The sequence below is a fragment of the Gossypium hirsutum genome, chromosome D13 (assembly GCF_007990345.1).
Source record: "Gossypium hirsutum isolate 1008001.06 chromosome D13, Gossypium_hirsutum_v2.1, whole genome shotgun sequence".
NCBI classification, from domain to species: Eukaryota; Viridiplantae; Streptophyta; class Magnoliopsida; order Malvales; family Malvaceae; genus Gossypium; species Gossypium hirsutum.
The window spans coordinates 13,746,365-13,772,693 of NC_053449.1; the positions used below are offsets into that span (position 1 = coordinate 13,746,365).

Genomic DNA, 26,329 nt, shown 5'->3' on the forward strand with positions numbered 1-26,329 from the left:
TAATCATTAAAATAAAAAAAATTCAAACTTAACAACTCAAATTCGAAATAATCCAAATTTCCAATAACTCAATTTAAAACAATCTTAAACTCAAAATAATCTAAACCCAAAATCATCCTAACATAAATAATCCAAAAAATTTTAAAAATCTAAATTTATCCCATTACATAACTTGATCTAAAAATAAACTTGATTGCCTAATTGAATTGTGTCTATTGTTATAGAGAAGTTAAGGAAAAAAAAACAATAGTAATAAGTAAAAGGTAGATGAAAAATATGAGATAATTTTCATTATTCAATTTTCACTTACAATGTGCTTTATTTATAAGATCATTCAGATTCAATCAATAAATGTAAATTAAGCCTTCCTAATTACCTCATTGAAACATATCATGATCATAAATGAACCTGAGAGTTTTATCTCATCACTTTAATAAGGGTTTAAAGGGGTTATAGACATCCATTATTAATGTATTTACAACACTCCCCTTGGATGTCTTTTAAATAAAAATGTATCTCATTAAAACCTTTATTAGAAAAAACTCTGGGGGATAAAAACCTAATGAAGGAAAAAGAGTACATAATTTATTATTACAAGCTACTTCGTTAAAAACTTTTACCAGGAAAACCCGGTGGGACAAAACCTTGGTTAAAGAAAAAGAATGTAACGTGTTTTTGACTCCCCTTAATGGCAATATCACATTACATCTTTCAGTTAACGCATTCTGATCTTGTATAATATATCTTTCAAACGTTGAAGTTGACAATGTCTTGGTAAAAGCATGTGCTAAATTATCATTAGAACAAATTTGTTGAACTTCTATGTCACATTTCTTCTCAAGATCACGAGTGAAGAATAATTTTGGTGAAATATGTTTCGTTCTGTCACCTTTGATGTAACCACCCTTCAATTGAGCTATACATGTTGTATTATCTTTGTCTAAAATAGTTGGTATTTTTTTCTTGTAAAGGAAAATTACATATCTTCTTGATACATTGGGTTAATAACCTTAGTCAAACACACTCTTGGTTTGCCTCATGCATTGCAATTATTTCAATATGATTTGAAGAGGCGACATCTAATGTTTGCTTTGTTGAACGTTGTGATATGGCAGTACCTCTACATGTAAATAAATATCCCATTTGAGATCAACCTTTATGTGGATCCGATAAATATCCAGCATCAACATAGCCAACTAATGGAGATTTTGAATCATTTGAATAAAATAATCTCATATCAATGGTCCCCCTGAGATATCTAAATACATAGTTAATTCCATTCCAATGTCTACGTGTTAGAGAAGAACTAAATCTTGCTAACAAGTTTACAGTGAAAGCTATATCAAGTCTTGTGTTGTTTGCAAGATACATCAATGCCCCTATGACACTTAGATATGGTACTTCAGGACCAAGAAACTTTTTATCATTTTCGCAATGACAAAATTGATCTTTATTCACATCTAATGATCGTACAACCATCAGGGGTACTCAACGGATGTGTTTTATCCATGTAAAATTTATTTAAGATCTTTTTCGTACAAGTTGATTGATGGACATAAATCCCATCTTTTAAATGCTTGATCTGTAGGCCACGACAAAACTTTGTTTTTCCAAGATCTTTCATCTTAAATGTTTTCTTTAAACAATTTATTGCATTTTGAAGCTCTTCAAGAGTTCTAATAATATTTAAATTATCAACATAAACTGCAATTATCACAAAATCTTATCCAAACCTTTTTATAAAGACACATGGACAAGTTGAATCATTCTATAACCTTCTTTTAACAAATATTCACTAAGACATTGTACCATATACATCCATATTATTTTAATCCTTATGAACTTTTTTTTAATTTGATCGAGCAATTTTTCAGAGAAACTCTATATCTTTCTAGGATTTCAAATCCTTTAAGGATTTTCATATAAATTTCAATATCAAGTGTACCATACAAATAGGTTGAAACAACATACATTAGATGCATGTCAAGTTTTTCACGTATTTCCAGACTAATAAGATATCTAAATATGATTTCATCCATCACAAGAGAATATGTCTCATCGTAATCAATGCTGAGCCTTTGCGAAATTTCTTGTGCTACAAGTCGTTATTTATATTTTACGACTTTATTTTTTCATCTCGTTTTCGCATAAATACTCATTTATATCCTACCAGCTTTACATCTTTAGGTGTTTGGATTACAGCTCCAAAAACCTCACATTTAGAAAGAGAATTGAATTCTGATTAAATTGTGTCTTTCCATTTTGGTCAATCTTTTCTATTTCTATATTCCTTAATAGATTTAGCCTCAGGATCCTCAATTTTTTTTTTTTGCTATTTCATTAGCAACATTATAAGCAAAATTGTTGTTGACAACTATATTTTTCCGGTTCCATCTTTATCTAGAAGTAACATAACTTATCGAGATCTCTTTGTAATCACCATTTTCAGATACCTGAACCTCTTCTGGAGTTTTATGATTAGTTATATCTTTAGTACATTACAACTATTAATGACACGAATCCCATTGAAAATGTCTTTGCTTTTTCAAACCCTTATCCCCAAAACATAACCCAAAGATTTCCCCTATATATCCCCAAGCTACCTAATCAATAGCCGATTCAGTCCCCCTAGGCCTAGTAATTAATATGCATTAATGATTTGTTTATTTTCATAATTAAATTTAAATTAAGATAAATTTTTATTATTTTAAATTAAATCATTTTGAAGAGTTTTGACAATTATTTTCAAATTAAGGCTTAAATATTTTATAGGTTCAAGTTAGTTTTTGATATTTTCTTAAAAATCCTAAAGTTTAGGATTTAATACGAGAATAATTGCCAATTTCAAGCCCTAATATGAGAATAATTGCTAAGTTTAGAAGCTAACTTGGATAAACAAAAGTTCAAGCCCCAATATAAGTATAACAGTCTAGTTCAGGCTCTAATTTTGGGAATGACTGCCAAGTTCAAGGCTTAATTTGAACAAAAAAAGTTCAAGCTCTGAGAATAATTGTCAAGTTCAGACCTCAAATAGTAATTAAATCATTATTTAATAGTAAAACATGCCATTTAGGTAAATCCGGCTTGGACATGGAATTTTTTTTAACCCATAAATAATGCTAAACAAATAACTTTTGAATACAAAATTAAAAGTTATAATTTATAACTTTTTTATTTTAAAAAAAACAGTTTTGGAGTTAATATGATATTTTTAACATTCATTTAACATCTAATGTACTTTTTGTTATATTTATCTTGAGTATATAATTATTTTTAAAAAAATTATTTCATATATATAATCTTATATATTTGAATTTGTAATGGCTATATTTTAATATCTAAAATATAACTTATATATTTAAATTAAATTTTACAGACAATTCATGTTAATTACTTTAAAAGTATTTAAAATTTATATTTTGATATTAATGAGTTACAATGAATATTTTTATAATTTTATTGAAATATCATTATATAAAAAAATTTAAATATATTTAAATGCATATATATTTTTTAATTTACAATATTATGTTTAAAATAAATATTTTATATTTTCAAAAATATTTTTTAGCAGCAATACTAAACACTTAACTATTTAAGGTTAAAATATGGTGTTAGTCCATATATTTTTACAAAAACTAGAGATTTAATCCCTATAATTTAAAAAATAAAAAATCCAATTTTATTATTTTGTCCAGTTTTTTTTTCTTTATCGGCAAAACTCTTGGGCAGAAGAAGATTCAAACTGAATTCATTCTTTAATTTGATTTTACACCCAATCAATGTTCTCTCATTTCCTTAACCAATGTTTGAAGAATCTACGTGCACTATCCTGGGAAGGAGTTTAGGCCTCGGAAAGTGGAAAACATTGGATTGAAATTCAGGTGAAAAGCAGGCCACCGGGCTTGACATTTCCACTGATTTACTGGTAAAACGTAGGTATGACGAATTAGATTTCCACAGAGTTGATTTTTGGCTGACATGATACCTCACGGATTTTATAACTTTTGAATCAATTGAGGTTGGGTGATTTCCGTTTCGAATTGTCTAGATTTGAGTTTTGAATTTTTTTTATTTAGACATTTCTAAATTAATTTAAATTTGAATTGGACGAATATAAATTATTAAATTTTTAAGATTAAATCTAAATTAAAATCTCAAACCCAAATTTTGGCTTCATGTGGAGTTTTCCTTTGCTAATGAAGTAATCATTAATAGTTGTTACTTTCCTTCACGTGGATTAGCAGTAGGAAAGAAAAGTAAACGAGAATAGAAGAGATTAAGGAAAAGATAAAATATAACTAAAATTATTAATCTTTTAAAAAATAAAAATAATTTAATTTTAACCATATTTGCTTGGTTAAATAGTCGAAACAAAATGTAAGATTCATTTTAATAATATTTTACGATTATAACTTTTATTCATAAAATAATTTATATAAAATATGAAGAGAATAAAAAAAATTACATTCAAGGGGTTAACAAGTAGAGATGTTCACGGGTCGGGTTAAGTCTAACCATAATATTAACATACTTTATATTTGTTCAAGCCCAGCCCTACTCGAAATATGTGCTTAAAATTTTACCCAAACCCATCTTTATTTGCAAAAGATTTATCCAAACTAATTTTAAATCTGCTCATATTATTTTTTAAAAACTGGACTATGTATCAATACTCAACAAAAATAATACATCAATAAAGACAATGAAACCAGAACTCTTGAAATCTGTTCATCTTTTATCTTTGCTTTGCATGTTTGTAGGGAGTCATTCATCTCTTGAAATGCTTAGCTCAATAGATCTTGGATCAGAAGACGAGAAATCCTCGACTTCAAGCAATTTTTTCTGGTTCTAAAAGTGGTATCGTCTGCAAAATCTATTGTTTTGATTGAAGATGTCGAGAATTTCTCGTCTTATGATCCAGAATCCGTTGAGCTAAGCATTTTAACCATGAGTTTTTTGTATTCTTTCTTAGTCTTGGCTTGAGCCAACATTGCACTAGCAGTCAATTTTGTTTGAAGGAATTTTGCTATAGATTGATTCGGGGCCACAGACTTACATAATCTTGAATTCTTGTTGAAAAAATTATCCAAATACTTGGAATCAGAATCATATTTTTCATCATTAAACTTGTCCCACCATTCCGTTTTAAAATTTTGAACTAATAATGAAAATCCTACACAAGGATCTTGTTCATAAGAGTAATTCCAAGAAACAATCCAAGAAATACACAGTTTTGAGAAAAAAAATGGATTGTTCGATAAATGTGTTTTTGATTTGGTTCGAGCTAGAATTTGTTAAAGAACTTGGGCTATAAGTTTCAAAATTTTTCTAGTAGGATATCAAAAGATAATCTATACCAGTTCTACCATTCTTGAAACTAATTTGAGAATTTGAATTGGGTACCATATTTAAAATATATGAGCTAGGAATGTATTATATGTTGATTGTTCATTAGGAATACATTGTACTAGGCCATTTGGTAATCCCAATATGTGAAATATGGGTGGTGGTCTATTATGGTGGTAAATTTGGCTGGGAATTTCTTTGGAGAATTTGAAATATTTCTTTTGGGAAATATTTTTGAAAAAATGCTACTTCTTTTGGGAAAACATCTTGGAGAGATATTTCTTTTAAAATATTTTTGAGAGATTTTTGTTTGTGTAAAACAATCTCTTTATTTTTTTGAAATCTTTGCTATTTCAACACCAATTTGTTTGAGAGGAATTTCCTCTTTTAATTGAGAAAAGGCTAATACCACTTTTGGGGATTGAGAAAGAGACTCAATTCATTTTTTGATTTGTAAACAGTTCTATTTGGATCTTGTGCATCCTAAAGGGATGCATTTTTGGAAGATTTTGATCAAAACAATGGATTTTGTACACGATACCACTTCAGTGACTATCACCAGAACCAGAAAAAATTAAAATAAAAAATGATGACAAAAAACTATTTTGCAAAGACTAGATGAATGATTTTCTGCAAGCGTGCAAAGCAAAGAAAAAAGACGAATAGGAGAGATTTCTTATAAGAAAAGACGAATGAACTGTGAAAATTCTCTGCGATGAACAATGAAGATTCCTTCCAATGAACAGTGAAGATTCTTTTCAATGAACAAAGAGGATTCTTTGCAATGAACAGTAAATATTCATTGCAAAAAAAATTACAAAATTTAACTGTAAGATTTTATGTAAAAAAGGAAAAAAAATTGTAAGCAGAAACTATATTCTCTAAAAAGTAGCAATTATGTAATTTTGATAATGATAAAAGGGATAAAATTTCCCAAACAAAGATGTTGTAAAAATGCAAAAGTTCTCTCTAAAAAACTATCAATTTTGTAATAAAAGGCACGACTTCAAACATTCAATATAGAAATAAAAAGAAATTTGTTTCTCCGAAATTTTCTAGCTTTCAAAAATTTAAGTTATTGTTTTTCAAATTATTATTTCCATACGCTTCCATCCACTCCATCCTCAAGTATCTGGATATTTATTTTATTTTAATATTTAATAATTTTATACATTTTTTATTTTTTGAATTTTTTTTATATAATCATCCTAACATTATTTTAATGTTTACATTAGAGTAGTATTATCTATTTAGTGTAGGTTTATTTTTTAATATGTTCTATATTACATAATATATAAAAATAACATAATATAAAATATTATAAACTTAAAAATGGTCAGACCTTGAATGTTCAAGTCTGAACCCGACCTATATTTTAAATAAACTTAATTTTATTTTCCCTAAACCTATTTTTCAGGTATAATATTCTTATCTAAACACTCCCGAATTTTAGACCAACCTTCAAGTCTAAACACTTAACCCCACTATAAACAAATTTTGATATAGTAAAATATTAAAACTATTCACAACTTTGTAGTCTTAGCTGGCCTTGGTCTATCGAAGTTACGAAAGCAATTGTAGGTTGAATTGAAGGAAATGAAATATTATTTATAATTTTTAAAATTTTTTATATAATTTATACGTTAACTTCACAAAATATTTAAAACGACTACAAAAAGTTAATAAAAGAGGCGGCCAAAATTCAGTAAGAAAACAAAAAAAAAAAACTCTTCCATCTAACTGTCCAGATTCAATAAATGAAAAATTATCCTTCCCTTCCTTTTACCCTAATTTAAACATAGGGTTAAGATAGATATTGCAGTGAATCTGTTAATTCATAATATTATAGAAAGCATGCATGAAGAAGGCTCTTATTGGTTCATAGATTTTCCTTTTCTTTATCCAAAAATCTAAACTCGAATTGCTTTCGCTTTCTTTATTTTATTCTTCTCTATATTGCTTTGCATTCCTCATAGTTTCCAAAATCTCCAATCAGATAAAAGTCATGATCCACAAAGATTATACTTTTGCTTCCTCTTTTCTTAAAGCTGGCAACTAATATTATCTTATCACTAATGGAAATGGAAGACTTTCATATAAAAAAAAAAAGAGACTGATTAAAAAAGGGTCAAGCTAGGGTCTTCATTGTATTAGAATGATGGAGTAGATTTTCACAGCAAAAGAACCTCAACTTTATTTTTATATTTCCCCTTTGGGAAATATCAAAAAAATTCATTGACTTTACTAATTAGGATAACCAAATTTTACAGCAAAAAGTTTACAATGCTTATCTGATTCATTTCATAAAGATGGAGTTTTAGTTGTCTATGTTTTCTTGTCGTCCAATTGTAACTTGAGGTCAATCAAATCCAACTTTATTTTTCTTTCTGATATATACCTCTGTACTTTTTTCTTTGTCAAGTTTTATTTACAGATCACTCGCTGGTGAGACTCGATTTTTGATGTTTGTGAGGGTGTTAATTAAACACCAACTATACCATGTTGGCATTGATGTATATACTTGCTTTTCTTGGCATGTCATTTCAATTACTTTGGAATCATTTTTTCTTTGCAGCAAAGTAGTCAAAGATTTATAAAGAATGATTGTTTATAAGCAGTGATCAAAAGAAAATCCAGGGATATAAAGTGATTGAGTGTGAGGCTAATGTTTATATTTCAGTGGTTAAGTCTCTTAGGGCTTTAAATTTTGACGAGGACCCTTCACTGACAATTCAGAAGCTATCTCATAATCTAGAAAAAAGACAAGAACAAAACTGGATATCCCTTCTACGTTATAACTTACTTCGAAGCACCCAATTTTAGGTAAAATTTCCTGATGGGAAATGTTTACAATTTAACTGTCAATAAATTCTTGTTATTGTCATAAAAAAAAAAACTAGGATACAGACAGTTGTTTCTTAAATGAAACACGAAACAAAGGTTACCATTAAACACAACTCTTTTCTCATATAGTTAGGCTTTACATGAATTTCATGTCAAAAAGGAAAAAACCTAACCTCATTAAACAACAACATTGAAGGAAGCAAAAAGAGGGAACTAATGTGTCAAAGCACAAATGTTGGCATGTGAGTGGGTTTTTTCTTTTGAAAGCTGAAATGTATTTATCACCTTAATGTAAGGAACTGCTTTTTCCTATTAAAGTTGAATGGCCATCTGGTCATCTTCACTTACTCCTCTCATAAACCAAGAAATTAATGCAGTTGCATATACTTGTCACCATCCACAAGTGACATCATAGCTTGTTGGTCATATATATATATATATTGTCCAACAATGTGGGTTTATGAATGTCACAAGATGGACTTCACAAAGGCAGAGAAATTAGAGAGCCAAAATGAGGTTCAACAGCCACAGCAACCAACCAAAGGCACCAGCTTCTTTAGAACTTGTTTCAATGGTCTCAATGCCTTATCAGGTTCCTCTCTTCCTCTTTGTAATTTAAAGGTTTTCTTCTCATGCTTCTTTGTAGTATATTAAACAAACCCAAAGAATTTGAAGAACCAATCATCTTTAGAATAGGAGTCTAGTAATAAAATATAACAGCTTGATCAAATAAAGATTCAGTTCCATTAAATGTCTCTACTACATGAATCCTTTATTAATCCATTTCCATTGGTCAATTAACATTTAAATAACCTATATCTTTGAATTCTACCACTCAGGCGTTGGGATACTGTCACTTCCATACGCACTTGCTCAAGGGGGATGGCTAAGCTTATTTCTTCTTTTCCTGGTAGCTGTTCTCTGTTGGTACACAGGATTACTTCTACGACGTTGTATGGATACACATCCCCTCATCAAAACCTACCCCGATATAGGTGAGCGTGCTTTTGGGTATAAGGGGAGAGCTGTCGTATCCGTGTTCATGTATGTCGAGTTGTATTTGGTTGCAGTTGAGTTTCTGATATTAGAAGGTGACAATCTGGACTAACTGTTTCCAAACACGGCATTTAAAGTTGCCGGGATGAAAATCAGAGGAAAACAAGCCTTTGTTATGTTGACTTCCCTCATAGTTCTGCCAACTACATGGTTGAAGAGTTTGGCGCTACTTGCCTATGTTTCTGCTGGTGGGGTGTTAGCTTCTTTCATTCTTGTTATCTGCATCTTTTGGGTGGGAGCAGTAGATAAAGTGGGGTTTCATGAAAATGATTTGGATTTGAATTGGAGGGGAATGCCTATTGCCATAAGCATGTTTGCTTTTTGTTATTGTGGCCATGCAGTTTTCCCTACGTTATGCAGCTCAATGAAAGATAGAAGCAAATTCTCCAAGGTAAGAAAGTGATATCATGGAGTTCTACATAAAGATTGACGCAATTCTTTCCTGATTTACTGATAGTTAAGAGTTGCATCAAGTTTTTAGGGAAAATAAACTCATGCACCTTTCTGTTTTTCATTGCAGGTTTTACTTGTTTGCTTCATCACAAGCACGATCAACTACGGATCGATGGCTGTCATGGGCTACCTGATGTTTGGAGAACATCTGAAGTCTCAAGTGACATTAAATCTTCCCATAAAAAAGATGACCACAAAAATAGCAATTTATACTACTCTAATCAATCCCCTGACGAAATATGCTATCATAACCGCTCCAATTACGACTGCGATCGAAGAAACATCCCTCTTTTGCAACAGCAGGTCACTAAGCATCCTCATTAGAACTGCACTAGTGAGCAGCACAGTGATTGTTGCCTTAACCATCCCATTTTTTGGCTACGTGATGGCCTTTATAGGATCGTTCTTGAGTGTCACTGCATCTATGTTGCTGCCGTGCCTGTGTTATCTTAAACTTAACAAAGCTGCTCGAAAAATGGGGTTAGAACTGATAATAATTGTAGCAATTTTGGTTGCTGGGTTATTTATAGGTGTAGTTGGAACCTTTACTTCCATAAAGCAAATTGTTAAGCATCTGTGAATTACCCAAATAGATACTAGCCTAAAGCTTTATGTAAGATGGGAACTAACAGTTTGATAAGCAATAATGCGAGTATATAAGGATTGAAGCATTTCCAATGTTCAGGATTCTCGAGTTTACTCCATTTTCCGATGATTTGGAGAATATGGTATAGAAGCTTAGATCATGGAACAAAAGACTAAAAAAGCAGAGGAAGTAAAAGGAGAAAGAAATATAAGTTCCATTCCAATCTATAATAATCAAACTATAAGCAAATATCTTTGCTTTACCCGGGGGGGGGGGGGAGACAGGTCATTGTGATTGAATGAACATAGGATGGCCTAGGAATGGAGCTTCACACCCGTTGATATTCTAACCTCAAACATCAAACTTCAAAAGCAAGGCAATGACTCCTTTCTTTACAAGTAATGCAACTTAGGGGGTCAAAATTTCGCTGTTTGCTCCATCATCGAAATCAAACTGAAAATTTTAAGAATACTGTAAAGATGTTAGTAAATTTATGCATCCAACATTGTCCACTTTTGATGTTTAGATGTTTTGCAGTAGGTTCCATAATGAGTGAATATTGTAGGCTTTGATTTCAGAGCATGCCAATGACAAAAAAAGTATTAATTGGCCAAGATTCCATGTCAGACCACCAAGTGCAATACAGTGAGTTATAAGGAGGAAAAGCAAAAGGAGAGAAAATTAGAACCTTTTTCCAAATGGAAGCAGAAGGATTTACCTCTAGTTTCATAGCCAAAATATCTGAGCTGAACTTGTATATTAGTTCTGTAATTGATGCATTAATGACTTAGAATCAGGGAATGATGTTGATTGCATTAAAAGCAATATATATATATATATGCACAGATTTCAGTTATCCAGTATTCCCCACATCTGTCGGTGCAACCAAATCTACGTTGCCTGAACGAACTTTGCGTCTTAATTGACTTAAGCGTAGCTGTCCTTCCTCAAGCATCATCTTGTCCACATTATCAGCATCTACTGTAATGACCATGGATATTAGTGCAAATACTGTTTAACACCTAAAAGGAAAAGTGTGAAATTCACAATAATCATCAACTAGTGGCATACAGGTGCACGATTTTGTGAAAAAGATGGCCAGTTGCTAACAAAACTAGCAATTACAAGAGGAAGCTCATTCAAGAAATATCACACATTTCCACCAAATTGTATCAATCGGTTAACATGAAATTCTAAAAGCTTGATCATAGATCTGCTTTGCCTGAAAAAAAAATCTGGACACACTTTGTGAGTGCAAGGTGCTCAAAGGTCATAGGTCATTGAAGACAATTTTTCTTTATTGCTATGGGCCTATTGCTTGGCATTGTTTTGGTCTAGCTGGAAAAACAATAAATTGCTATTGCAGAAACTTAAAGCATACTCATTACAAGCAAACCTTCATTGTCCTCTCTATATCGATCCTAATATATTACCTTCATGAAATTGGCAATCCAATTGCACATGCGTAGGCTCTCCAGTTCCTTCTAGTCGTGAGCAATTGTTTTTAGACCGAGCTTGACGCCGTATCTGACTCAACCGTGTTATCCCTCCTAGCAACTTGCCATGTGAACATACTGCACTAATGTTTAGCTGAGGTACATGGTTTCCAGACCGAGCTTGACGACGAATTTGAGTCAGGCGCATTTTACTTCCCTGCAAGGTCCTATAACTATCCTCATGGATGCTCTGTTTCATGAATGACTGGATTTTAAGACGGGCTTGACGTCTAATATGACTTAACCGCGGCACTGTCCCTTCACCATGAGATCCATCCCTTTCGTTTCTATCATGAGAAATTGGGGGCATTTCATGAGCTTCACCCCAATTCTTATCTGAAAGAGTAAAAAAATATAAAAATCAGATAAGAATGTTACTAAAGCAATGAGATTGTTGGGAGCTGGATGAGAGTTGTACCACTATTCTTAGCCATAACATCGTCAGCGTTTTCTTGCAAATGTGGAGCCTCCATAGTAGAATCTAACACGGACCATGGATTATTAATGACATAATATGAACCATATACCTATTAAATCGAAACAAACCAAAACATTTTCCAAAGTTTTGAGGCACTAACCTTCATCATTTTGAGGATTTTCTTGTGCTGTAGGTAAGATGTACTCAGATTCAGATATTAGTTCAGCAAAGTTTGCAAGAATCAACAACTGGTTATTGCTTCCCTCAGTTAATTTTCCTTCAAACTTAAGGCTCATTTCTTCACTTATCCTTTCTTTCCGACATTCAGACACCACAATCTGCTTTTGTTGGGAAACATCACGACAATATTGCCTCTGTTTGATTGTCATTTCCAATTTTTTGCAGCAAGAAACAATGGGAAAGAAAACTATCTAGCTAGTAACTATCCATCATCATCTGTTTTCCAGGAATGGTTAAGCATAGTTAAAAAAAAAACAAAAAACAAAAGCAACTCTCACGGTAAAGCTAGCTAGCATCAATAAGGCATTTCAAAACAGTTGAAACACAGTTAGCCTTACATCAATGTTTAAGGATATGGTTAAACAAAAAATATGAATCTAAAGATGCAATAAAACACAATGCCACTTGCATTTGGAACCATTAGAAACAGGAAAGCATTTAAAATACCATTGTCAAGTTTAACATTTTCACCAGAATAGACAAGACCAAACATATTTATAATAAGGTTCATCTGAAAATAATTTTATAAAAAAACCCAAATGGGTTAAAGAAAGAAAAGACAAGTAAATGCATATAGATAAATGGGAAGAAGAGAATAAAAGAAAAAAAAGAAGGATTTCTGGGTATTACCAGAAGTACGTTTTTAAAGAATGAAGAGACAATGTGACGACGAAAAATGGAAAATATCAAAGAAAAAAAATATTGTAAGTGAACCCTAAATTTTTGGCCAAAAACCCTAAAAAAGGAGTCTTCCGGGGAATCTAAAAACTCTTGAAACTTTGTTGTTTTTGGGCTCATAAACACTCTAAACTTGAGTGTCTAGGGGAGTCAAAGGATTCCTATTTAGCTTTGCCCATTTCAATTCAACGTCTTTGCACACGGTTTAGCGTGCGTTAAGTTGTACCAAAAGATTATACATTTTAGTTACGTGGCATCGAATTAATGGCTGTTACTTTTGGATAAGTATACATGAATGCATTTGAATATTGTTTTAATTACAAAAAAGGTGAAGCTCTTATCTTTATTTGTTTTGGCTTCCCTCCACAAACCTTTGAACCAAAAAAGTAGTTTCCACTTTCATGCATTTGTTTGTTGCAATGGCAACTGTCCCATCTCCAGTAACTTCAATTTCTCCTCCAAAATCAAAATTCAATGAGAAAATCTCAAGATTTGAGACCCTGAACCCACCACAAAACCCTCTTTCTCTTCTACCCAAGTGCACCTCTTTGAAAGAACTGAAACAAATCCAAGCCTTTACAATCAAAACCCATCTCCAAAATGACCTCAATTTCCTCACCAAGTTCATCAATTTCTGCACCAAGAACCCAACTTTTACCTCCATGGAATATGCCCACAAGCTGTTTGACAATATATCCCAACCAGATGTTGCCCTTTTCAATACCATGGCTCGTGGCTATTCACGTTCCAATACCCCAATCCAAGCCATTCCCCTCTTTTCTCAGCTTCTTTCCTTTGGCTTCCTGCCTGATGACTACACTTTCCCTTCTGTTCTTAAAGCTTGTTCAAGTGCTAAAGCCTTGGAAGAAGGTAAACAAATTCATTGCCTTGTCATTAAACTTGGGCTTAATCATAATATTTACATATGCCCCAGCCTTATTAGTATGTATACTGAGTGTAATGATGTGGATTCGGCTCGCAGGGTCTTTGATAAGATGTTGGACCCTTGTGTTATTTCGTATAATGCTATTATTACTGGTTATGCTAAATGTAGCAGACCAAATGAAGCCTTGTCACTGTTTCGTGAATTGCAAGTTAAAAGTTTGAAGCCTACTGATGTTACTATGTTAAGTGTTCTGTCTTGTTGTGCTTTGTTAGGAGCGTTGGATTTGGGGAAGTGGATGCATGAATATGTTAAAAAAAATGGACTTGATAAGTATATTAAAGTAAGCACTGCACTTATCGATATGTATGCAAAGTGTGGGAGCTTGAAGGATGCAATTTGTGTTTTTGAGAACATGAGTATCAGGGATACACCAGCTTGGTCGGCAATGATTGTGGCATATGCAACTCATGGGAAGGGTTATAAAGCTATTGAAACATTTGAAGAGATGAGAAAGGCAGGGGTACAACCTGATGAGATCACCTTTTTAGGTCTCTTATATGCTTGTAGTCATAATGGACTTGTGGATGAAGGTTGGAGGTTTTTTTCTAGTATGAGTGATAAATACAGCATTATTCCGGGTATTAAGCATTATGGGTGTATGGTTGATTTACTTGGTCGAACAGGAAACTTAGATGAGGCTTATAAGTTCATTGATGAATTGCCAATCAAGCCTACCCCAATATTATGGCGAACATTATTAGCTGCTTGTAGTAGTCATGGTGATGTGGAACTTGGGAAAAGGGTAATTGAACGAATTTTTGAACTAGATGAATCTCATGGTGGAGATTATGTGATCTTATCCAACTTGTGTGCAAGAGCTGGGAGATGGGAAGATGTGGATTTCCTAAGGAAATTGATGAATGATAGAGGGGTGGTAAAAGTTCCTGGTTGTAGTTCCATAGAGGTGGACAATGTAGTGCATGAATTCTTCTCTGGGGATGGGGTGAATACTGTTTCAACATCTCTTCATAAGGCACTTGATGAGTTAATGAAGGAATTGAAGATGGTTGGTTATGTACCTGATACCTCTCTAGTTTTTCATGCAGAAATGGGAGAAGCAGAGAAAGAAATTTCACTTAGATATCATAGTGAGAAATTGGCCATTGCTTATGGGCTCCTAAACACTCCCCCTGGATCAACAATTCGCGTGGTAAAGAACCTACGAGTTTGCGGGGATTGCCATTCTGCTGCTAAACATATATCACAAATTTTTGATAGGCAGATAATACTCAGAGATGTCCAACGATTCCATCACTTCAGGAATGGAAAGTGCTCTTGTGGCGATTTCTGGTGACAGATTGTTGAACTCAATGTCCAGATTATCACTAGCGAAGCACAATTCCTTGAATCACGCTAACTACTACAGTGTTTTAACTGACGATTCATTGGTCATGATTTGTGTCTTGTAAAAAGGATGAAGAGCTGCAGGACCTCCCTGGGTTGATTTAAGTTATTTGCTGTCTATAAGCCGTTTTGTTCAGTGGAAATCCTAAGCTACGATTATGCAGTTTTACTGAAGTCCGAGGCTATGAGTAGGTAAAAGCATTTAGTTGCAACTTTTGATTTATAATCAACAACTTAATATTACTTCTACACATAGTGCAAGTATTAAACCGATTATATAGCATTTTGTTTCATATTCCAAATAATTTTCCAGTAACAACTTTTATAGAGGATGGCAATAGGGATCCTAGTGGTTTCACTTCTTGGGACTGCCAATGACTGCTGCATTTCAGAAGTTCTCATTGTATGCACTCCTTAATATAGTTGCTAATGTAAAGGCATACCTCTTATGTTTCATTCGTTGTAATTCCTTGATTCCATGAATAACATCATAAAGGAGTTTGTGAATTACAATGAATAATTCCGTAGTTCACTTATTATGATACATGAATGAAAGTTTTCAAGAGAGCATTTAATAAAACTGTTCTGTCTTTTATTAACTAAAGAATTGAATTTAAATAGAGAAAAGAGTCCTAAAAAATAATTCTCTTATTCTAATAAACTACTAAAAGATAAAATAAAATAATCTTAGAATATTTGAAATGATTTATTCTAAGATTTATCTTTTTATCTACCTAAATAACTTTAAAATATATCCTAAAATATACGGGTTTTACATATTTCAACACCCTCCCTCAAGTTGGTGCATATATATCAATCGTATATATATCAATCGTGTCCAACTTGCTTACAAGAAAATTAAAGCTTGTCTTAGAGAGTCCTTTGGTGAGTATGTCAATAATATGTTATTTTGAAGGAACAAACGGCATGCACACTTGGCCTTCTTCAATTTTCTCCTTGATAAAGTGTCTATCAATCTCAACATGTTTAGTCCTGTCATGCTGGATTGGGTTGTGAGCAATACTAATGACAGCTTTGCTATCATAGTACAACTTCATTGGTGAAGTTATTGGTTTTCTTAGCTCTTCCATAATTCTTTTTAACTACATCATTTCACAAATTCTTTGAGCCATTGATCTAAACCCAGCCTCTACACTACTTCTTGCTACAATACTTAGTTTTTTACTTCGCCAAGTCACAAGATTTCCCTAAACAAATGTACAGTATCCTGATGCAAATCTTCTATCCGTTATTGAGCCTGCCCAGTCTACATCTGTATAAGCTTCAATTCCTCTTTGTTTGGATTTCTTGAAGAATAAGCCCTTTTCTAGGTGAACTCTTCAAGTATCTCAGAATCTGAAACACTGCTTCTTCATGTTCTTCCATTGGAGAGTGCATAGATTGACTCACTAAGCTCATTGCAAAAGCTATGTCTGGCCTTGTATGTGATAAGTAAATTAACTTACCAATCTTTGGTACTGTCCTTTATCAACTAACCGACCTTCTTTATTTCCGAATTTTACATTTGGATAATTGGTTTGTTAGTTGGGTGGCAACCACTCATCCCAGCCTCTTTTAAAAGATCAATCACATATTTTTTCTGAGAGACCACAAGACCCTTCTTTGATCGAGCAACTTCTATTCCAAGAAAGTATTTCAAAGGACCCAAGTCTTTGATCTCAAACTCCAATGCTAGATGCTCCTTGAGACGCCTTATTTCATCCACGTCATCTCTTGTAAGAATGATATCATCGACATAAACTATAATAACTGTTATTCTACCTCTTTGTGAGTGTCGATAGAACATTGTGTGATCAGTTTGCCCTTGTAAGTAACCTTATTTTTTAAAAACTTGAGTGAATCGTTCAAACCAAGCTCGAGGAGACTGTTTTAGACCATACAAAGATTTCCTGAGCTTACATACTGAAGTTTCAAATTTTTCTTCAAAACCTAGTGGAGAATCCATGTAAACTTCTTCTTCAAGTTTCCCATTTAGGAAATCATTCTTCACATCTTGCTACTGTAAAGACCAATCAAGATTAACAGCAATTGATAAAAGAACTCTAACAGAATTTAATTTGGCTACTAGTGTAACACCCTTAACCCTTATCTGTTGCCGGAACAGGGTTACGAAGCATTACCGGACTTTTCAGACCAAATATGAACATTTCATATCATTTAATACACATATCAAAAACCAATCACAAATCACTTACATTGTCCCTTATATGAGCCCTCGAGGCCCAAAATATGCACTAGAAATAGGTCATGACTAAACCGGAAACTCAGAGAATTTTTCTCAAAATTTTAAAATTTTGCCTAGGTGCAGGGGACACACGTCCGTGTCTTAGGCCGAGTGGGCATTCGATGTGAGACACACAACCGTGTCCCAACCCGTGTTCATACCCGTGTAACTCTCTAACTTGGATCACACGGCCAAGTTACATGCCCATGTGCTAGGCCATGTATAAGGTGCATAGGCCACACGGCCAACCCACACGCCCGTGTTCTAGACCGTGTGCAAAGACCTGGGTATTCTGTTTCTCACTTTTAAGATGCAGGGGACACATGGCCAGATCACATGCCCATTTGCTAGGTTGTGTGTCACACACGGTTGAGACACGGCTGAGACACACGCCCGTGTCTCTGCCCAGATCACACGCCCATGTTCGATGGCTTTAAACGTAAATCTTACCAAACATACTATAACAAATCATTTATGTAAACCATTCAATATACATTTCCTGCCAATCACAATTTCAATTCATGAATTCATTTATTTCGAACCAATACCAATAATAACTTTAAGTCTTCAAACATTAATTTCATGTGTCACTTACCAACCTTTGCCAAATCTGAGAACGACTTACGGATATGAGAACATCATAATCAGAAGCCCAAAGGCTGCATAGGAGCACATAAGTGCTAAACAAAAACCCATAATGGTTGAACGGAAGCTCGTAGGAGTTGAACGAAAACCCATAAGGGTTAAACTGAAGCTCAAAAGAGCTGAACGGAAATCCATTAGGGTTGAACAGAAACTCATATGAGTTAACAAAAGCTCGTGAGAGCTAAACGGAAAGTAAACATGAATGCTCGCAACAAATGCTGAACCTCGGTTTACTTGGGTAATTTTTCGTCAATTCATCCTTTACATTTACCCTCAATTCATCATTTGCCACAGAACGATTGTACTCAATCTTTTATTTTCAACAATAAATATGAATAAATACATAATACCATTCATCAATTTAATAAATAAATATTAAGTTTTAACCATACGAACTTACCTGGATTTATTTGTAAGATTTGTAGTAGTTTAGAGACTATTCTGCTAATTTCTCCTTTTCACAATTATCTATGGGCTTTTGATATAAATAAAAAATTATTCATTCATCATCATATATTTCAGTATCAATTTAATTCACAATTAATACCCCTCAAATTTTGAAATTACACAATTACCCTAACTTTTATAGTTTTTGCAATTTAGTCCCTCACCAATTAGTCTATCAAATGAGCTAATTTTCTTAATTGACAATTTATCTAAATATTCTAAGCTATCATATTGCCTTTGATCAACAAAATTTTAATATCAAAACCTAATACTTAATCTTTTCACAATTTGGTCCTAAAATCAATATCTATTGAAATCACTTAATAAAATCATCATATAACAAAATTAAAGCTCTAAATCCATGTTAATTCATCACAAACATTCAGTATTCATCAATGGTAACTTTCAAAATTACCCATAAAATAAAAAACTAATGAAATAGATAGTTGGACCTAATTGTAAAAGTCTTAAAAATACAAAAAAAATTAAAAAAAAGAGCAAGAATTGAACTCACATGATGTGAAAATATGAAAAAATATCTTTTGAAGACCTCCTATGCCGTTTTTGGCTGAGAATTTTGAAGAATGTCTAGATTTCTTTTGAATCTCATTTTTATCTAGTTAAATTCTATTTTTATTTCTCATTTTACCCCTTAATCACCTAATTTCATTGTTTTTATTTCTGCTTATGTCGCCTCAGCCTTCTAATGGGTGTCTCATTGCCTTTTTGGTCCTCCATTATTTACCATTTAGGCTATTTAGTCACTATTTCTTTAATTAGCAAGTTTTTCACATTTTTCAATTTAGTCCTTTTTAAGTAATTAACTACCAAAACTTTAAAATTTTCTAACGAAATTTAATACCACCTTAATGAAACTTCATAAATATTTATAAAAATATTTACGGCTCTGTTTATAAAATTGAGGTCTCGATACCTCATTTTCTAAATTACTTAACTTAATAATTTCTTATAACACACTAATTACTATTTCAAAAATTCTCTTAAAATCACATTTGGCTCATAAGTATTGAATAATAAAATTCATGAGCTTACTCGTGGATTTGGTGGTCTCGAACCACTCTTTTCGATGCCACTAAAAATCGAGCTGTTACAACTCTCCACCTTTAGGAAATTTTGTCCTCGAAATTTGTTACCTCAGAATAGATTCGAATATTGTGATCTCATCGATTCTTCTATGTCCCAAATAGATTCCTCCAAACCATGACGATGCCACAATACTTTAACTAACGGTACTCGTTTATTTCGTAATTCTTTAACTTCTCGAGCCAAAATCTTTACCGGTTCTTCTGAGTACGTCATATCTGGTTGAAGCTCAATTTCACTATGAGGAATTACATGGGAAGGATCAGATCTGTATCGTCTCAGCATCAATACATGAAACACGTTATGAATTTTCACAAGTTCTAGAGGCAAAGCTAATCGATAAGCCATAGGGCCAATTCTTTCAACAATCTCATACGGTCCGATAAATCTTGGACTTAGTTTCCCTTTTCTACCAAACCGCAATACCTTCTTCCATGGTGAAACTTTTAGGAATACTTGATCACCCACAATGAATTCTATTTCTCTTCTTTTCAAGTCTGCATATGATTTCTGACGGTCAAAAGCAGCTTTCAAACTGTCCCGGATGATTCGAACTTTATCTTCAGTTTCTCAAATCAAGTCAACCCCCACTAGCTTGGATTCACTCAATTCAGACCAATATAATGGTGTCTTACATTTCCTCCCGTAAAGAGCTTCAAATTGTGCCATTTTTATATTGGATTGATAAGTGTTGTTATATGCAAATTCAGCCAACGGTAAATACCTTTCCCAGCTACCACCAAACTCGAGTATACAACATTTCAACATATCTTTTAGAATCTGAATTACTCGTTTTGATTACCCATCAGTCTGAGGATGAAACGTTGTACTGAAATTTATCTTTGTACCCAGAGCCTCTTGTAGTTTACTCCAAAATCTCAACGTGAATCTCAGATCTTGATCAGAAATAATGGATATCGGAACCCCATGTAACCTCACAATCTCTGCTATATACAATTTCACTAATTTCTCACGTGAAAAGTCTATTTTAACTGGTATAAAATGTGCCGACTTAGTCAATCTGTCAACAATCACCCAGATCGAATCTTTCTTTCTCGGAGTCACAGGTAATCCGGATACAAAATCTATCATGACATGCTCCCACTTCTAGGAATCATGATAGGTTGTAACAAACCCGTTGGTACCTGATGTTCTGCTGTGATTTGCTGACAAATCAAACACTTAGCTACAAACTCACAAATTTCCTGTTTCATACCCGGCCACCAATACATCCGTTTCAAATTACAATACATCTTTGTACTACCTGGATGAATGAAGTACATACTACTGTAAACTTCAGAAAGAATATCATTTTTCAAATTCGAATTATTCGGAACACAAATTCTATTGCAATAATGTAGCATACCACTATCATCAACGCTAAACTCTAAACTCAGATTATCCTGAACCATCTGTTGTTTCAACACCAATTTCAGATCCTCGTCTTGTAATTCTCGAATTCGTTGAAGAAACATGGGTTTTGTTTTTAGCTTTGCTAATATAGAACCATCTTCATTATGAGTGAATGGGCGTTCAACGCTCGAAGTGCGAACAAAGACGACTTTCGACTTAGTGCATCCGCAACCACATTAGCCTTTCCCGAGTGGTAGTCAATAACCAGATCATAATCTTTCAGTAACTCTAACCACTGACTCTGTCTCAAATTCAGTTATTTCTAAGTCGTCAAATACTTCAAACTTTTATGATCCGTAAACACGTAACATTTCTCGCCGTATAAATAATGTCTCCAAATCTTCAAAGCAAATACAATTGCAGCCAATTCAAGATTATGTGTAGGATAATTATTCTCATGCAGTTTTAACTGTTGAGAAGCATAGGCCACTACTTTCCCTGACTGCATCAATACACAACCCAATCCATTTAAAGACGCATCACTATAAACAACATATGATACACCCGATTCTAGCTGAGTCAAGACCGGAGCTTCTGTTAACATTTTTTTCAACTGATCAAAGCTCTACTGACACTCATCAGACCAAACAAATTCAACATTTTTCTGCAATAATTGAGTCAACGACAAAGCAATCATCAAAAAGTTCTTGACAAAACGTCGGTAATAACCTGCTAGGCCCAGAAAAATTTACATTTTAGAAACATTCTTCGGATTTTTTCAATTCACCATTGTAGATACTTTGCTTGGATCCACTCAAATCCTTTCAGCTGATACAATATGACCGAGAAATCTGACCTCGTGAAGCCAGAATTCACATTTGCTAAACTTTGTGTACAACTGCTTTTCTCTCAAAGTCTGTAACATAACTCTCAAATGTTGTGCATGCTCGGATTCTGTCTTGGAATAGATCAGTATATCATCGATAAACACAACCACAAATCTATCCAAATAAGGTTGAAAAATTCGATTCATCAAATCCATGAAAGCAGCAGGAGCATTAGTCAGACCGAATGACATTACTAGAAACTCATAGTGACTATATCGAGTTCAGAAAGCAGTCTTTGGTACATCACACTCTTTAACGTTCAAATGATAATATCTGGATCTAAGGTCTATCTTCGAGAACACCGTATCACCTTTCAGTTGATCAAATAAGTCATCAATACGTGGCAAAGGGTATTTGTTTTTAATTGTGACCTTGTTCAACTGTCTGCAATCTATGCATAATCTTAAAAATCCGTCTTTCTTTTTCACAAATAAAACAAGTGCACCCCAGGAAGGCATGCTCGGCCTGATGAGCCCTTTGTCTAATAACTCTTGCAATTGTGCCGGTACCATACGATATAGTGTTACTGATACCGGAGCCATTTCATGAATCACATCAATTACAAATTTAACTTTACGATCAGGTGGTAAACTCGGAAATTCCTCAGGAAATACATCAACAAACTCACTAACAACCGGTAATTGTTCTAGCTTCGATTCAAAATTTTGAGTATCAAGAATGTAGGCTAAAAATGCCTCACTACCTTTTCGTATCAATCTTTGGGCTGAAAAAATTGAAATAATTCTAACAATTTCTTTCAAATTCTCAAACTCAATTGTAATTACTGCTCCTGTCTGACATTTCAAATCAATCCGTTTCTGTCTACAATTTACTACAGTATCATGCTTTGATAACCAATCCATTCTCAGAATAACATCAAATTCCCGAAAGGGTAGCAACATTAAGTTAGCAGGGAATTCATAGCCTTTCACTTTCAGTGGATAATCACAACACATTAAATTAACTATCACATTTTGGCCTAATGGATTAGTGACTTGAATATCATAATCGGTAGGTTCAACAAACAATTTCTTTTCTATTACTAATACAGTGCAAACATAAGAATGTGTGGACCCAAGGTCGATCAATGCATATACAGTAACATAAAAAAGATAGAATGCCTAACAAATTAGAGACACGCCCGTGTCTTAGGCCGTGTGGGCATTTGATGTGAGGCACATGGTCGTGTCCCAACCCGTGTTCATACCCGTGTAACTCTCTGACTTGGGTCATACGGCCAAGTCACACGCCCGTGTGCTAGGCTCTGTGTAAGGTGCAGGGGTCACACGGCCAAGCCACATGCCCGTGTGCTAGGCCATGTGCAAAAACCTAGGTATTTTGTTTCTCAATTTTAAGATGTAAGGGACACACCATTTCAAAATATTTCATTACCAAATTCAACCCCATACATGCCATATAAACCAAAGTTTACATCGCAAAAACAACAGATTAAGTTGGATAGTATGGCTTGATGTGTTGATTCGATCTTCTGACTCCACGTTAATCTACAATGACATTAAACAAGACAAGTAAGCTTATTGAAGCTTAGTAAGTTCGATGACTTTAAACGTAAATCTTACCAAACATACTGTAACAAATCTTTTATATAAACCATTCAATATACATTTCCTGCCAATCACACTTTCAATTCATGAATCCATTTATTTCAAATCAATACCAATAATAACTTTAAGTCTTCAAACATTAATTTCATATGTCACTTACCAACCCTTACCAAATCTGAGAATGATTTACGGATATGAGTACATCGTATTTAGAAGCCAAAGGCTGCACAGGAGTACATAAGTGCTAAACAGAAACCCATAGGGGTTGAACGGAAGCTCGTAGGAGCTGAACGGAAACCCATAAGGGTTAAACTGAAGCTCAAAAGAGCTGAACGAAAACCCATTAGGGTTGAATAGAAACTCATATGAGTTAACAGAAGCTCGTGAGAACTAAACAGAAAGTAAACACGAATGTTTGAAATAAATACTAAACCTCGATTTACTTGGGTAATTTTCTGTCAATTCATCCTTTGCATTTACCATCAAGTCATCCTTTGCCATAGAACGATTGTGATTAATTTCGCATTCCACACGTTTTGAACAATCAATTCAATTTCATAATTTAACAATACTTTTATTTTCAACAATAAATATGAATAAATACATAATACCATTCATCAATTTAATAAATAAATATTAAAATTTAACCATAAGAACTTACATGGATTTATTTGTAAGATTTGTAGTTCAGAGACTATTCTGCTAATTTATCCTTTTCACAATTATCTATGGGCTTTTGATATAAATAAAAAATTATTCATTCATCAGCATATATTTCAATTTCAATTCACTTCACAATTAATACCCCTAAAATTTTGAAATTACACAATTACGCCAACTTTTATAGTTTTTGCAATTTAGTCCCTCACCAATTAGTCTATCAAATGAGCTAATTTTTCTCAATTGACAATTTATCTAAATATTATAAGCTATCATATAGCCTTTTATCAACAAAATTTTAATATCAAACCCTAATACTTAATCTTTTCACAATTTGGTCCTAAAATCAATATCTATTTAAATCACTTAATAAAATCATCATATAACAAAATTAAAGCTCCAAATCCATGTTAATTCATCAAAAACATTTAGTATTCATCAATGGTGACTTTCAAAATTACCCATAAAATAAAAAACTAATGAAATAGATAGTTGGACATAATTGTAAAAGTCTTAAAAATACAAAAATTTCAAGAAAAGAGCAAGAATTGAACTCACATGATGTAAAAATGTGAAAATCCAGCTTTTGAGGATCCCCTATGGATTGTTTGGCTGAGAATTTTGAAGAAATGTCTAGATTTCTTTTGAATCTCATTTTTATCTAGTTAAATTCTATTTTTATTTCCCAATTTACCCCTTAATCACCTAATTTCATTGTTTTTTTTTCTGCTTATGCCACCTCAACCTTATAATGGGTGTCTAATTGTCTTTTTGATCCTCCCTTATTTACCATTTAGGCTATTTAATCATTATTTCTTTAATTAGCAAGTTTTGCACATTTTTCAATTTAGTCATTTTTAATTAATTAACTACCAAAACGTTAAAATTTTCTAACAAAACTTTAATGCTACCTTAATTACATTACATAAATATTTATAAAAATATTTACGGCTTTGTTTATAAAATCAAGGTCTCGATACCTCGTTTTCTAAATCACTTAACTTAATAATTTCTTATAACATACTAATTACTATTTCAAAAATTCTCCTAAAATCATATTTGGCTCATAAGTACTAAATAATAAAATTCACGAGCTTACTCATCAGATTTGGTGGTCTCGAACCACTATTTTCGACTCAACTGAAAATCGGGTTGTTACAACTAGAGCAAATGTTTCAAGATAATCTATCCTGTATGTTTGAATGTACCCTTTTGTCACCAGTCGAGCTTTGTATAAAGATCCATCCGGTTTGAATTTGGTTGTGAATACCCATTTACAGCCCACTGTTTTTTCCTACTTGTAATTAAACTGTTTCCCATGTACCTGTTTCTTCAAGAGCACGCATCTCCTTTAAAATGGCCTCATTCCACTGAGGAACTTGTAAAGCATCTTTCACATTTTTGGGTATTTTCATAGTATCGAGACACGAAACAAAGGCTGAGAATATTAAAGACAAGGCTTTATAGGACACAAAGTTAGACATGGGATATTTGACAACATTTCTATCACCTTTTTTTTAGCAATTAGAATATCTAAATCATAAAATTCTTTGGTTGGAATATGAGCTTTATCTACACTTTTGACAAGATCTTGCAAGTCAGATTCTTGGTGATGAATCTTGTTGATTCCACTTTTTTTATTTCGATTTCTTCTTGAGTAAACAATTAACTCATTTGTTTGTTCTTTATTCTCATGATTAGACTCTACACCTGCATACTCATTTTTGTTAACAACATTAACATCATTAATTTCTTTATTAATCATAAATTCGTCTTCCTCATTATTAGAATCCCTATGTTGTATATTCCTAGTCTTTTCTTGATCAATTATAGAATCTTCCTTACTATAATTCCCTCCCTGAAGATTAGAATCAAAGTAAGATTGTGTTTCAACAAATGTGACATCCATGGTAACAATAATCTTCCTATCAATTGGATCATAAAATTTGTAACCTTTTTTATTAGAAGCATAGCCAACAAAGACGCATTTTTTGCTCTAAGATCTAGTTTACC

General features: G+C 33.0%; 2 protein-coding genes and 1 pseudogene across 10 annotated transcripts; 2 read left to right on the plus strand and 1 right to left on the minus strand.

Moving 5' to 3' along the window:
* The first annotated feature begins 8,608 nt into the window (after nucleotides 1–8,608).
* LOC107920549 (amino acid transporter AVT1I-like) lies at nucleotides 8,609–10,373 on the plus strand (annotated as a pseudogene).
* On the minus strand, nucleotides 10,366–13,297 carry LOC107920548 (uncharacterized). 8 transcript variants are annotated; one of them, XM_041108765.1, is made up of 7 exons: nucleotides 13,073–13,297; nucleotides 12,363–12,658; nucleotides 12,203–12,265; nucleotides 11,722–12,120; nucleotides 11,160–11,266; nucleotides 11,007–11,053; nucleotides 10,366–10,741 (listed from the first exon to the last, which is right to left on the minus strand). In XM_041108765.1, exons 2-6 carry the CDS (start codon nucleotides 12,589–12,591, stop codon nucleotides 11,048–11,050), a joined length of 804 nt encoding a protein of 267 aa, XP_040964699.1. In that variant the 5' UTR covers nucleotides 12,592–12,658; nucleotides 13,073–13,297; the 3' UTR covers nucleotides 10,366–10,741; nucleotides 11,007–11,047. The 8 variants fall into 8 exon arrangements, 4 of the variants coding, with proteins under 4 accessions (XP_040964699.1, XP_040964698.1, XP_016705794.1 ...); XR_001690663.2 differs by having other exon boundaries at nucleotides 11,007–11,266; XR_005922703.1 differs by having other exon boundaries at nucleotides 10,366–10,759; nucleotides 11,007–11,266.
* Nucleotides 13,298–13,413: 116 nt separating this feature from the next.
* On the plus strand, nucleotides 13,414–15,954 carry LOC107920547 (pentatricopeptide repeat-containing protein At2g02980, chloroplastic). 2 transcript variants are annotated; one of them, XM_016850304.2, is made up of 2 exons: nucleotides 13,414–13,990; nucleotides 14,279–15,954. In XM_016850304.2, exons 1-2 carry the CDS (start codon nucleotides 13,522–13,524, stop codon nucleotides 15,358–15,360), a joined length of 1,551 nt encoding a protein of 516 aa, XP_016705793.1. In that variant the 5' UTR covers nucleotides 13,414–13,521; the 3' UTR covers nucleotides 15,361–15,954. The 2 variants fall into 2 exon arrangements, with proteins under 2 accessions (XP_016705793.1, XP_016705792.1); XM_016850303.2 differs by having other exon boundaries at nucleotides 13,414–15,954.
* The last annotated feature ends 10,375 nt before the right edge of the window (nucleotides 15,955–26,329 follow it).

What these genes read in the sequence shown, in the direction of transcription:
- LOC107920548 (XM_016850305.2), bottom strand. Translation starts at nt 12,591, where the DNA reads ATGACAATCAAACAGAGGCAATATTGTCGTGATGTTTCCCAACAAAAG. An exon ending in TGTTATGGCTAAGAATAGTG is followed by an intron (nt 12,121 to 12,202) that starts GTACAACTCTCA and finishes TTACTCTTTCAG; the next exon opens with ATAAGAATTGGGGTGAAGCT. An exon ending in GGATTGCCAATTTCATGAAG is followed by an intron (nt 11,270 to 11,721) that starts GTAATATATTAG and finishes TGGTCATTACAG; the next exon opens with TAGATGCTGATAATGTGGAC.
- LOC107920547 (XM_016850303.2), top strand. Translation starts at nt 13,522, where the DNA reads ATGCATTTGTTTGTTGCAATGGCAACTGTCCCATCTCCAGTAACTTCA.